Below are 14,528 nucleotides of genomic sequence, written 5' to 3'. Positions count from 1 at the left end.
TGACTATAACTGCTTCAAGTGCAAGCTAACGGGATTAATCAGGAAAAGATCTCATCCTTAGATTCCAAATAAAACCAGCTGGTTCCATCTGGAGATTCTTCCTATCGTCCCCAGGTATGTCTGCAATAAAAGCAAAGCTTCTGCTGAGGTCATTTATTATCTGCAAGATGTTCTTTTTTGAGACCAGGATAGGACTCACTAGTATGGGCTCCTAGTCCTACCCTGGTCTCAAAAAGGAATATTTTGCAGATATGGGATCAGCTAATCCAGCAGGATCCTCTGGCCCATAATGGAACTCAATTTAGCATCAATTTCCCCCCCACAATGGTATGATACCAGTCTTCTCGTCCTTGGCTTCTCGTCCTTGAAAAGCCGCAGTGATGAAGGGAATAGAATGCAGAATTATAGGCTAACACTGCCCACTGCCAGCAGTTCAAACCTGACCGGCTCAGGGTTCTGAGTCCTTCTGAGGTCGGTAAAATGAAGACCCGGATTGTTGGGGAGAATAAGCTGACTCTGTAAACTGCCTAGAGAAAGTTGTAAAGCACTATGAGGCAGTATAAATGTCTAAGTGCTATTGCTATTGCATTTGTTCTTATTTTTTGAAATTCCCTTTTTATGGTTATGAAATTGTACTCCTGGTCTTTTGATTCCTTGATTATTGAACTGAATTTTGTTGCTTGATTGAAAGGTAGGAGAGGCTACACCTATTTTGTGAGGTTGGCAAACCAACAATGATTTTGGATTTTCCCTTCTAACTCTATTGATCTGTAAAATATAGGTGTCACATGATGTATTGTGACGTGTACCTGATCACATCAGGTGACATATTGTGACGTACCACAACTTTTTTTGCCTTTGCGGAGCCAGGGTGGGTGTCCAGGACGCATCCATCCCATGAGCCACCAGTTTGATAGGCCTGCTGTAAAACATTCAGTGGGCGCATTCACAAAATGGCTTAGGAATGAATGATTCATAATTCCTTCCGTAAGATGTTCCTTTCCTTTAAGGGTCCTGGACTTCAAGAAATTCGATCTCCAGAATAGGTTGCTTCTCTATCAGGTGCCTTTTGGTTGTTCCTTCTTTCAAAATATGATTGCCTCTTTAACCACTTCTTTTGCATATTGTGTGCGATAACATTTAAACATGTAGAATTCAGAAAAGAATATCACAAGTTTTCTGTGAACGTTTGCTGCTTGGTCCAGCTCAGTTCTCCTTTTTGATTGTACTTGCATCAAGGGAAGGTCAACGGGATTCACTGAAAAAGATCTCGTCCTTAGATTCTGGAAAAGACCTCTTCTTCCTTCTGGAGATTCCTCCTATCATTATCAGGTATGGCTATAACAAAGGCAGAGTTTGTGCTTTGGTAATTTGTTATTTCCAAAATTCCCCATTTTGGGTTCAGGCTAAGACTCGGGGAACATTGGGATGTTATCAACTAATTCCACAGGATTGTCTGATGAAACTCACTTTAACTAAGAACCAAAGAAGATCCTGGATGAGTAGCAGAATGTTTTCAAAGAAAATACAAAGAAAGTCCAGTTGACTTTTGGGACAACCATGATTTCAATGATTACAAATCTCCAGAGACATTAAACTCAATTTTTCCAGCAACTCTTTTCCAGACTGGTGTGACACCAGTCTTCTCATCTCTGAGTCCAATAAACTTTAATATGTTTTTACAAATTCTTTTCTCCTTTTATTGTTATTAACTGACAAAGGGCCCCATTTTCTGAAGATACTTCCTCATTTTTAAAAATGTCTTTCTTGGGGTTATTGTAACGTATTCATGACCTTTCGATTGCATTTGGTCTTGGACTGTAAATACATTTTATTGCTTCGTGTGTGGACGGCAAGAATACAATTTCTTTCAGCCATTTTGACCATTAGAAGAACACTTTGCTTTCTTATAATGATTTTACTTCCTCATGATTACTTCCATTTTATCAACTAAAATGTAATACAATAATATGCCCTTTACTTCTATCTCATACTCTAGCTTTTAATCATGTCACCCTATATTCAAAAGCTTTATCTTTCTTTCCTGTCTAACTTCTAATCATGTCATCCGCCTACAAGTGGTCCACTGTATCAACGGACGTGAACTCCTCTAAGCAAGGAAACAACACTTTTTGCACAATGGAGCAGCTATTTAATTACTCAGGAGGTAGGAACATCATGAAAACTATATGGCTACTACTGATAAAGAAAAACTGAAGGGTTCATAATGCTTTGTGAGCTTATTCCAAAATTGAAACTCTCCTGAGGTTGTGGATTGCTTCAGCATTTTATTACAGGAAGCTTCCAAGAAGAGATTAGACTGCCATTTGTCAGAAATGGTGTAGTCTCCTGCTTATGTTGGGGGGTTGGACAAAATGATCTACAAGGTCCTTTCCAACTCTGTTAATCTATTAATCTGTAAAACATCCAGTGAGTGTATTCACAAAATGATTTAGGATGGTATTTTTCATCAAATAAGAGAGTTTAAGAATATCAACACACTGATATCTATAACTTCCTGCAGGACACATCCTCCCAGAATTCTCCTTTGGAAGGACACAATGGATGGAGTCAACCTTTTCATTCTTCTTTAATTGGGAAAAATAATAATTAGAGGATAAAAGTATTTCTGAAAATGAAGGAAAAGCAAGGGTGGGGAAAATAGTTTCCTATTCAAAATGAACGTTTAAAAAAATTGAATTAATGATCAGGTTAAATAATGTTGGGGCAGCTAAGAGGATCACAAGGACTGAATATGGGCTAACGATCATCTGGACAATGAGAGGGGGGAAAAAACTACTGGAGATTATTTTATTTATATCTTCGCAGACTCCCATTCAGGAAGAAAGAAATCTATGTGGATGAAGTTTCTAAAGCACATTTGCATTTTGGCTGCCTGCTCTTATTGAACAAAATAATGACTTACTATAATTGCTTCCTTAGGTAATACAGTAATCAGAATAAAATTAAAGGACTTCCTTACTGTGATACAGGGAATACACGAGTAAGTATATTATGATACAAAATATTCTGCCTCTTTTTAATATTAAGAATAAAGAATATTTTAATCTTGGAAGCGGGTGGGCCTTCCTACAGTATGTATGTATTTCACTAACAAGGACTGATTCTCTTTTTCTTTCTTTGTGTTATTAGGATACAGAACAAATTTCGAAAACCTCTAAATCCTGAAAGTGGTTCTAAAGTGGTCGACTTTAATTTCAATGCTACTGGAATTGCTCCAAATATTTCTAAAATACCAGAAATGTTTTCTTCTCCTTATGATCAACTGTTTGATAATTTAACACAAAATCTTCTCAATGTCTTCATTGCCCTTATTTGCATTTTAGGCCTGGTGGGAAATGGAACGACGATTTATCTCCTGGCCTTTTCCATTAAGAGGAATCCTTTCACCACTTTCATCCTGAATCTCTCCATCGCAGATTTTGGGGTCATCACATCCCTCATTACTGCAGCTATATTTGTGTCAGTGTTTACTCTGAGTTACCAAACATACCTTATCAATGCCTTTTTCTTCTTACTTTTTGAGTTCTTTTTCTTCACTTATTCTGCCAGCCAGTTTCTGCTGACGGCCATCAGCCTGGACAGGTGTGTGGCTGTTCACTTCCCTCTCTGGCATCGCTGCCATCGTCCTCCATATTTATCCAGACTTGTTTGTGGCCTCATCTGGATCCTCTCCTTCCTGCTCTCTATGGTGCACTTCATTCTCCACCAGACCAGAACCTATGGAAGTTCACCTTTGTTTTACCAGCTGATTGTGAATGGTTTACTTTGTACGCCTCTCATGGTTGTGTCCACTGTGACCCTCTGGATTCATATGAGGTCTAAAGTGCATCGCAATCAAAGGAAACTTCTTATCACCATCTTGCTGGCTCTCCTCTTCTTCCTCCTGTTTTCTCTCCCAATGAATGTCTTTTATGTCCTTGAATATTTTGTTTCCTATAATCCCCTCCTCCTGACCATTGGGGTAGGGTGTGGCACTCTCAACAGCAGCATCAACCCTCTTCTTTATTTCTTAGTGGGGAGGAAGAAGAGGGGAAAGGATCAGCCCAGAGCATCTTACAAAGTTGCTCTGCAAAGAGTCTTCAAGGATGAGACGGGAAGCACCGAAGAGCAGGAAACCACAAAATAAAAGCCAATTATGAAGAGCCATAAATATTGCATATAAAATATTTTAAGGTACAAGTTTATTTGGGACATCATATGTGCTTTCCCTAAGAACATACAGATGTGATACAATTTACTGAGCAAAGTACTTAACGACAAAAACTATGTAAACAGGAAGTACTGCTGTGTCCTCATTTTTCCAAAGAAGTTCAAAGAACTTATTCAAGAGGAAATGTTTTAACTGATGTAGTTCCTTTTTCATAATTCACTTCTTTTTTCCCTAAAAATAAAACCCAACCGGAAAACAAGCCCTAGAATATCTTTCCAGGATGCTTGTAATGTAAGCCCTACACCCCCCCCCAAATAAACCCCAGTTAAGATTGTCAGCCAAAGGGTCGCATTTAGTACCGTTTCCCCCCCCAAAAAAATAAGACCTAATTGGAAAATAAGCCCTTTGGAGCAAAAATTAATATAAAACCTGGTCTTACTTTCATAGAAACACAGGTAGCGTTAAGATTAGGTCTAACTGAATGAAATATTTTAAATGTGTAATTTATTTTATGCATTTTTCTTTGTGACATGCAAATTTATAGACATATAGCGGAGATGAAAGAGAAGGGAAAAATGTTCAGTTTCTTGGAATAAAATGTGCCATTTTTGATTCTGAAAAAATTCAGACAGGATAACATTCAGTTTTGAAACTAAAACATTTTAAAATTAGAATTCATTATTAATAATCATTAATTAGTGGCTTTTTTTCCTCACTAAAGATATGTAGCTTCTATCATTGTAAGTCTTCCTTCCAGGCAATCTTTTATAAATATTTCAAGACCTTATTTCTGTTTCTTATTTCTTATTTCTTGTATGTTTCTGTTTGTATTTTATTTGCCTGTTCACCGCCCTGAGTCCTTCGGGAGAAGGGCGGTATACAAATTAAATTATTATTATTATTATTATTATTATTATTATTATTATTATTATTATTATTATTATTATTATTATTATTATTATTATTATTATTATTATTATTATTATTATTATTTTTAGCTGGCACTAACCTCACCTGGCAAATTTCTGGAATAGGAGGACCTTAGTAGATCTTTCTGAACACAAACCTTATTTGAGTTTGTATTCTGTAATTCTGTATGGCTACTTTTGGAATAGAGGTGGTTTTTAAAGGTGGTTTTTAAAGGATTGTGTGTATGTGTGTGTTTCTGTAGATAGATAGATAGATAGATAGATAGATAGATAGATAGATAGATAGATAGATAGATAGATAGATAGATAGATGATAGAGGGAGAAAGAGAAAGAGAGAGGAGGGGCACCCTGATACTCAACTGCTTTGAAACTCATTGAATTTGGTTGACACATTTTGCCATGAAAATTTTGTCCCAGTACTCATTGTTTCTTTGGTACTCAATGTGCAATCTGGAACTTGTTGGTGCTGGCTGCCTTATGACTCACTGTATTACTCTTATGGGGACATTTTCTTTGGCACTCATCCTGTCTCTCAGAACCAATTAACAATGAGTACCAAGATAGCACTGCATAGATAGATAGATAGATAGATAGATAGATAGATAGATAGATAGATAGATGGATGGATGGATGGATGGATGGATGGATGGATGGATGGATGGATGGATGGATGGATAGATAGATAGATAGATAGATAGATAGATAGATAGATAGATAGATAGATAGATAGATAGATAGATAGATTGATAGATAGAAGATAGATAGATAGATAGATAGATAGATAGATAGATAGATAGATAGATAGATAGATGTAGATCAAGTAGTAGAAAGAGGTAGAGGTATAGATAGAGATAGAGATACATTAGAGATAGAGACAACAGATATGTAGGTAGCTAGATATATATAGGTGACATAGATATAGATAGTAGATTTTCAAAATATTTTTTGACGTTTATGTATTTTTTTAACTTTTGTTTGCATTCTACCCTTTTTTTCTAGTCTATTGACAAAAATAAATATTTACTTTGATTTGTGTTATGGAATTGGGGATATGATTTCAGAAGGGATATGCAGGAAGCGGTCTAGAAGGGATGGTCCCTAAAACCTTCACAGGATTTGTCTGATTGCTAGATAGAGCAGGGGTCTCCAGCATTGGTCCCTTTAAGACTTGTGGACTTGAGGTCTGTAAAATGAGGATGCTGACTCTTTAAACCACGTAGAGAGGGCTGTAAAGCACTGTGAAGTGGTATATGTGTCTAAGTGCTATTGTTGTAGCATGACTTCTCAGGCTATGAACTTGGAGTAATTTCAAGGAAGTAGAACATCACTCTTGGCAGGTCGACAGGAAAAAGAAGAAAAATCATCCAGCATTACATGAATCCTTTGGGAAAGCAACTTGGAAATTTACATCTCAGTAGCCATAGGAAAACACAGGACATCTACACAACACAGTTTTTGTGACTCATCCTCCCTCCTCTCCTTAGCCGGGCCCCTCCCGTCTCCAACCGGGCCGGTTATCAGACTCCGAGTCTGATAATGAAGATGAACGGCCTGTCATGCCTCCAGCCCCTGGTCCTGGCCCCATGCCCGGAGAGGATTCCAGGAGTGAACGGACAAGCCCAATAAACTTCACTCCTACAGCGTGGGAGCAGGAAGGCAGCCAGGTGCTGGAATTAGTGACAGCAGATCCAGCTGAAGACAATTCAGAGTAGGAGGATCCTCGCTTCCGGAGATCTGAGAGGCGACACCAGCAGAAGGAGGGGTGGGGCAGGCCTGGATAAATGCTGAGTCATGGAGCCACACCCCACAGCCTATATAAAGGACCTGCTTTTGGCATTCCAACCTTGAGTCAAGCAAAGTCTTATCGAGTTTGCTGATACCGGACCCTATCGCTGAAGTCACAACTTGGACTCCTGCCTGCCCTGATAAACCTCGAAGGGACTTGGCAAGCTGCGGAGGCTTCGTTGCCAAGTTTGCCACGGACTTCCTTGACTCGTTCGTCGGAGTGGGGGGTGGGACACGACAGCAGTAATGGAAACATTCTAAGGAATATTATAGCGCAGGGGTGTCAAACTCAGTTTCATTGAAGGTTGCATCAGGGTTGTGTTTGACCTGGGTGGGGGAAGGGGGGACATGGCCAGGTAGGCATGACCAGCTCAAGATCACAGGAGGCACCTGTGGCAGCCTGATCACTCTACCAGCAAAAACAGGCTCCTGAGCTCTGTTTTCGGCTGCAATGGCTTCCTGCAACCCTTTGCCAGCAAAAATGGAGCTTGGGAGGTCTGCCTGTGGCACTCCTGAGCTCTGTTTTCACTGGCAGAAGCATCGTGGGCTGGTCCTTTGCTCTTTCCAGGAAGATGACACAAGCCAGATCTAAGCACCTTGTAGGCTGGATCCGGCCCCCATCCACCCCTGTTATAGTAGATGCATCATAAACCTCCGTACAGTCCAGGGTGTCGTGTCCCACTCCTCCGCTGATGGCCGGGTCAGGGAAATCCGAATCAGGCATGCCTCTGCAGCTCTGCCAAAGTCCTAGCAAAGTCCTCAGGGCAGGCAGGAGACCAGAAAGTGACTTCAGCAAGATATGTTTAGACTTTGCCTGACTCAGAGAATGCCAGAAAGCAGGTCCTTTATATAGGCCATGGGGTGTGGCTCCATGACTCAGCACTTATCCAGGCCTGCCCCTCCCTTCCTTCTGTTGCCTCCGCCTATCAAGTCTTCTGACGTGAGGGTCACTCCAGTCTGCAGCTGTTGGCAATTGACCTCCCTCAGGCTCACATGCTGTGGAGGAGGGGGAGGGGTCTAGTTGCTCCGTTTGCCTGGGCATGGAGCCAGAGCTGGGGGCTGGAGATACTTCCTCCTCTTCAGCCTGTCTGGGCATGGAGCCAGGGCTGGGGCCGGGAGGCATACTAGGACATTCCTCCGTGTTCGGAAGCAGATAAGAAGGCCCCGGTTGTGGTGAGATCGGACGAGACACAACACAGGGATGCTATTCAGCAGGTTCTGGAGAACCGGCAGTGGAAATTTTGAGTAGTTTGGAGAACTGGCAAATACCACCTCTGGCTGGCCCTAGAGTGGGGTGGGAATGGAGATTTTGCAGTAACCTTCCCCTGGAGTGGGGTGGGAATGGAGATTTTGCAGTATCCTTCCCCTGGAGCGGGGTGGGAATGGAGATTTTGCAGTATCCTTCCCCTGGAGTGGGGTGGGAATGGAGATTTTGCAGTATCCTTCCCCTGGAGCGGGGTGGGAATGGAGATTTTGCAGTATCCTTCCCCACGAGCGGGGTGGGAATGGAGATTTTGCAGTATCCTTCCCCTGGAGCGGGGTGGGAATGGAGATTTTGCAGTATCCTTCCCCTGGAGCGGGGTGGGAATGGAGATTTTGCAGTATCCTTCCCCTGGAGCGGGGTGGGAATGGAGATTTTGCAGTATCCTTCCCCTGGAGCGAGGTGGGAATGGAGATTTTGCAGTATCCTTCCCCTGGAGCGGGATGGGAATGGAGATTTTGCAGTATCCTTCCCCTGGAGCGGGGTGGGAATGGAGATTTTGTAGTATCCTTCCCCTGGAGCGGGGTGGGAATGGAGATTTTGCAGTATCCTTCCCCTGGAGCAGGGTGGGAATGGAGATTTTGCAGTATCCTTCCCCTGGAGTGGGGTGGGAATGGAGATTTTGTAGTATCCTTCCCCTGGAGTGGGGTGGGAATGGAGATTTTGCAGTATCCTTCCCCTGGAGCGGGGTGGGAATGGAGATTTTGCAGTATCCTTCCCCACGAGCGGGGTGGGAATGGAGATTTTGCAGTATCCTTCCCCTGGAACGGGGTGGGAATGGAGATTTTGCAGTATTCTTCCCCTGGAGCGGGGTGGGAATGGAGATTTTGCAGTATCCTTCCCCTGGAGCGAGGTGGGAATGGAGATTTTGCAGTATCCTTCCCCTGGAGCAGGGTGGGAATGGAGATTTTGCAGTATCCTTCCCCACGAGCGGGGTGGGAATGGATGTTTGCAGTATCCTTCCCCAGGAGTGGGGTGGGAATGGAGATTTTGTAGTATCCTTCCCCTGGAGTGGGGTGGGAATGGAGATTTTGCAGTATCCTTCCCCTGGAGCGGGGTGGGAATGGAGATTTTGCAGTATCCTTCTCCTGCCACGCCCACCAAGCCACCCCCATCAAGCCCCACCACGTCCACAGAACCGGTAGTAAAAAAACTTGGTTCACCTCAGTGCCTCTCGGTAGAAGCAAAGCAGAAATGACTCTTAGAGGATGGTCTGTTTGATTGTTTTATGACAAATGATCAATGAAATCCTTTTCCGGTCTGTGGGGAGTTTGATTTCCTTTGGTTCGTCACAAGAACTGTATAATATTAAAAGCAAAGGGAAAACACATAATGGTCATACGATCACATTGCCGGCATGCAAAACGGTATGGACCTTTCCGTTTTTATTTGAAAGCATAATTAAATTTTGGTGTACAAAGTCGTTGATCATAATTCTTGTCCTTCTAAGACATTCCCATTGGGAGCACCTATGGATAACAGAAAATGTAATAATATTCTAGTTGGTTTATATTTGGCCACAGATGAACAATGCAGAAGAAAAATGTAATTAAATAAATTCTGTCCTGCTAAATATTTCTACTAATGTGGAATTTCACATTGTTTCTGACAATTTAACAGGGCGTTTATCTGACTATTGAATTGATGCAGCATTCCATCCTTCCGAGGTGGGTGAAAATGAGGATTGTTGGGGGCAATATGATGACTCTGTAAACTGCTTAGAGAAGGCTATAAAGCACTGTGAAGTGGTATATAGGTCTTAGTGCTGTTGCTATTGCCCTTCCTTCCTTCCTTCCCTCCCTCCCTCCCTCCCTCCCTCCCTCCTTTCCAGTTATTAAAATAAAGTATTGCAGGTGAATTCTGCCAACTGCCAGCAGTTCGATCCTGACCAGCTCAAGGTTGACTCAGCCTTCTATCCTTCCGAGGTTGGTAAAATGAGGACCCAGACTTTTAGGGGCAATATGCTGACTCTGTAAACTGCTTAGAGAGGACTGTAAAGCTGTGAAGTAGTATATAAGTCTAAGTGCTATCGTTATTAAAAATAATTTTAAAAATTGAGCAAAAAATCTTTGAAAAGTTAGCAGCTAACAGATTATAGATGGAAAACAGAACCTGGTGGTCTCTGGAAGTTATAGCTCGTGAAAATATGTTTGAAGAGTTTGACCTATTGGATGAGTTTTCAGTTCTTCTGCAAAGATGAATGTCCTGTCATTGATCAGCAATTTAGTATCAGTGAAGCAGTCCAATCAAGAAACCGAAATTATGACACCAAACACTATTGGAGTCAGAAAAGAGAGATGGTTTTGCAACATCTGCAGGATTTGCTGATCTCATCTTGATGGTCAGAATCAGAATAGAGCTGGAAGGGACCTTGGAGGTCTCCTAGTCCAGCCCCCTGATCAAGCAGGAGACCCTATACCATTTCAGACAAATTATTGTCCAGTCTCTTCTTAAAAATCTCCGGTGGTGAAGCACCCACAACTTCTGGTGGCAAGCTGTTCCACTGGTTAATTGTCCTCATTGTTAGGAAGTTTCTCCTCAGTTCCAGGTTGCTTCTCTCCTTGATTAGGTTCCATCCATTGCTTCTTGTCTGGCCCTCAGGAGCAGGGGTCTCCAACCTTGATCCCTTTAAGACTTGTGGACTTCAACTCCCAGAGTCCCTCAGCCAGCAAAGCAAGGTTGGAGACCCCTGCTTTGGAGAAAAACTTGACTCCCTCTTTGTGGCAGCCCCTCAAATACTGGAATACTGCTATCATGCCCCCACCCCACAAGTCCTTCTTTTCTCTAGACTAGCCAAACACAAATCCTCCAACCGGTCTTCCTATGTTTTAGTCTCCAGGCCCCAAATTTCATCCTGAACCCAAAAAGGAGTACTCTGCAAATAACAATGGCCAGAACAGAAACTCTTATCTTTACAACTAGCATACCAGATGATGGTGGGAAGAATCTCCAGATGAGTCCAGTAGGTCTCTTGCAGATTCTTAAGGATGAGATCTTTTTCAATGACTCCCACTGGCCTGCACTTGATGCTTGTTGTGCCTCGTCCACTTTCCCCACAGCCGGGGCCTTCTTATCTGCTTCCAAATGCTGAGGAATGTCCTAGCATGCCTCCCGGTCCCAGCCCTGGCTCCATGCCCAGACAGGCTGAGGAAGAAGAAGCGCCTCAAGCCCCCAGCCCTGGCTCCATGCCCAGGCAAACGGAGCAACTAGACCCCTCCCCCTCCCCCACAGCATGTGAGCCTGATGAAGGTCAATTACCAACAGCTGCAGACTGGAGTGGCCCTCGCTTCAGGAGAATTGATAAGCGGCGTCAACAGAAGGAAGGGAGAGGCAGGCCGGGATAAGTGCTGAGTCATGGAGCCATACCCCATGGCCTATATAAAGGATCTGCTTTCTGGCATTCCCTGAGTCAGGCAAAGTCTAAACATATCTTGCTGAAGTCACTTTCTGGTCTCCTGCCTGCCCTGAGGACTTTGCTAGGACTTTGGCAGAGCTGCAGAGGCACGCCTGATTCGGATTTCCCTGACCCGGCCATCAGCGGAGGAGTGGGACACGACAATGTTGTTAATTCCTTCTTCAGAGAAGAAGGGGAATTGAGCTGGAGCAACCTGCAGACTTCCTTACAAAGAAAAAAGGAACTTGTGTAATATGCACTTCTGACTTTTACAACTTGAAGCGTTATCAACACACAAGATGCAAAGGCAGTGCTTAAAGAGATGATCATATCCAAAAGGTGATAGGAATCTTAAGGTCCTGACTTGAGATTTGGTTCACACACTGATTTATTGTACGAGAAATGAAAAGTTAATATAGTGTTTAAGACTTCTCTTGTTAGGCCTGACCTACCTAAAGTTTGGAATAGATATAAAACAAGGTAGGTAAAATGAGGACCCAGATTGTTGAGGGCAATAAAGTTGATTTTGTATATAATATACAAATGGATGAAGACTATTGCTTAACATAGTGTAAGCTGCCCTGAGTCTTCAGAGAAGGGCGGGATATAAATGCAATTTTAAAAAAAAAAGTTATTTCCTAAATTGACTTTAGGAGTGTCATCACAAGAAGCCTATTTTAGAAAGTAGATGATAGCGAAACAACCATGGATGGCATTTGCTGATTTCAATCCAAGGTCTAGGTAGGAACAAAATGGAAGCACCCCATTAGCAAGTGGTGTTCTCTCTTGCAATAGCCTGCCCTTTGGCTGCAATCTTACTGGCCATGGCTGTTGCCACTTGAATTTTTTTAAAAATTTTTTTAATTTGCATTTAGATCCCACCCTTCTCCGAAGACTCAGGGCGGCATACACTATGTTAGCAATAGTCTTCATCCTATTTGTATATTACATACAAAGTCAACTTATTGCCCCCAACAATCTGGATCCTCATTTTACCTACCTTATAAAGGATGGAAGGCTGAGTCAACCTTGGGCCTGGTGGGACTAGAACCTGCAGTAATTGCAAGCAGCTGCTGTTAATAACAGACTGCATTAGCAGTCTGAGCCACAGAGGCCCCTATGTTGCTCTTTCCCCAACCCTGGTGTGCTTCTCTGGGTTGGAGGCCTTTCTCTGCCCTCAGCCATCCACATTCATTCAACCAATGGAGGTGAAGGGTGGGAGAAGTGTATTCCTGCAGCACTTTAGCACTAGCTCTCACTAACGAAGGTGAATATATGTGTTCCAGAATAATGCTGCAGGATCCAATCTCGGTCAGTCACCGGGACAAAAGGTTTTGTCTTCTGAGCTTTCGGACTCATTCTGAAGCCCATCTTCACACCCTGATTAGAGTGTGTTGATGGTTGGCTTTTAAGCCATTAGCTGTTGTTTGCTTGTGCTGCCCAGCTTTCACCTTCTAAGTACTTGATAGGCAGATGGTAAATCAGAACTCCTGTTGATTGACAAGTGGCCTGTTTCCCAGGCTTCAATCACTTCTCCTACAATAACAGAGTTAGAAGGGAACTTGGAAGTCTTCTAATCCAACCCCTGCTTAGACAGGGAACCCTACACCACTTCAGACAAGTGGTGATGCAATTTCTGGCTGTTTTTGTGCCTGCTCGTCCAACAATCTTGGTAGCTGCAAAATTGAATGTGTTGGATGAGCAGGGACAAAAACAGCCAGGGAAGTGATTGAAGCCGCATACAACGGGAACTATGACTATCACACACAGAAAGGCACATACTCTGCTAGAGAGAAGTTCCCTGAAGAGGGGCTTCAGCATGAGTCCGAAAGCTCAGAAGACAAAACCTCAGTTACCAGCTGAGATTGGATCCTAGCTTTCACTACTGATTGGATCCCTCATTATAGCTCCACCTGCACCCAACTTAGCCCCACACCCCAAGCTTGTCTCTCCCTCTGGCCAGTTGGGAGGGGCTGCATTCATACACGTATCTCATTTAGACTAAGGGGGTCTTTCCACAGCTTAAGGCTTTGTATCCTTTGCATGTAGTCTTGGACCAAGGAGCTCTGCTCATGGTCACTTCCAGACTGGACTACTGCAGTGTCCTTTACATGGGGCTGCCCTTAAAGTGTACTTGGAACCTTGAACTGGGACATGACCAGGGGTGAAATGCTCCCGGATTGGACCGGATCGCATGATTCGATAGCGATCGTGGCTGGTAGTTTGGCGATTTAGTAGCGATGGTGGAGAAAATCTCCGCCCACCTGCCCGGATGTCATTACTTCCTGGTTTTTTACATGCGCATGCACAGAAGGCCTGCACATGCATGTGACATGCAGACACACGTGTGGCACACATGCAAACATGTGTAGCACACACGTGCACATGTGACGCACATGCTTGCCCACTTCCAAACCAGTAAGGAAGGTAAGTAGATTTCACCCCTGGATACGACACTGATGAAACATAATGTAGCCATGTTGTACTTTTCTACTTTTTTAAAGCCATTTTAATACGTTAAATGGCCTTCCCTGCTCCTTTTGAGAAAATGTTCGCATACAAAGCTAAAGTGATAGATTAGGCTCATAAAGCTATCCTGTTGCGCTGACATTTAAGAAACCAGCTGTCGATGCTGCAGGAAGCACAGGAAGTTGAAAGAAGAGAGACCTAACTGATCTGAGTGTATTTTTCCTATCTACATGAGATATACCAGATCTGAGAAATGCTTGTTTTACTGATAAGAAATGCCTGTTGTCAGACATCTCCTAGTTTTGATAATCTTTTGTGGTGGTCTCTCATGATATAAGAGTCGAACACACATTCTTCCTCGGGATGAGAGCCCAGAGTCAAATCCAAAGCTTCCTTTTATTATGATCCATCTGTTAAGCTACTGAAGTTCGCAGATGACACAACAGTGATTGGTCTCATTCGAGACAATGACAAATCCGCATATAGACGAGAGGTCGAACGACTAGCCTTGTGGT

General features: G+C 43.0%; 1 protein-coding gene across 1 annotated transcript; it reads left to right on the top strand.

Moving 5' to 3' along the window:
- The first annotated feature begins 1,243 nt into the window (after positions 1-1,243).
- Positions 1,244-4,479, top strand: LOC131195911 (proto-oncogene Mas-like). Its single transcript, XM_058178207.1, has 4 exons — positions 1,244-1,332; positions 2,080-2,167; positions 2,944-3,004; positions 3,154-4,479. The coding sequence occupies exons 2-4, from the start codon at positions 2,140-2,142 to the stop codon at positions 4,148-4,150; spliced, it is 1,086 nt and encodes a 361-aa protein (XP_058034190.1). The 5' UTR covers positions 1,244-1,332; positions 2,080-2,139; the 3' UTR covers positions 4,151-4,479.
- Positions 4,480-14,528: the final 10,049 nt, after the last annotated feature.

Source organism: Ahaetulla prasina, chromosome 3 (assembly GCF_028640845.1).
Source record: "Ahaetulla prasina isolate Xishuangbanna chromosome 3, ASM2864084v1, whole genome shotgun sequence".
Lineage (NCBI taxonomy): Eukaryota > Metazoa > Chordata > Lepidosauria > Squamata > Colubridae > Ahaetulla > Ahaetulla prasina.
This window is presented reverse-complemented; position numbering and strand designations above follow the sequence as displayed.

Coding starts and splice junctions, on each gene's coding strand:
- LOC131195911 (XM_058178207.1), top strand. CDS start 2,140: ATGGAGCAGCTATTTAATTACTCAGGAG. Junction 2,168..2,943: donor GCTATTTAATTACTCAGGAG/GTAGGAACATCA, acceptor TTGCTTCCTTAG/GTAATACAGTAATCAGAATA. Junction 3,005..3,153: donor GTGATACAGGGAATACACGA/GTAAGTATATTA, acceptor TTGTGTTATTAG/GATACAGAACAAATTTCGAA.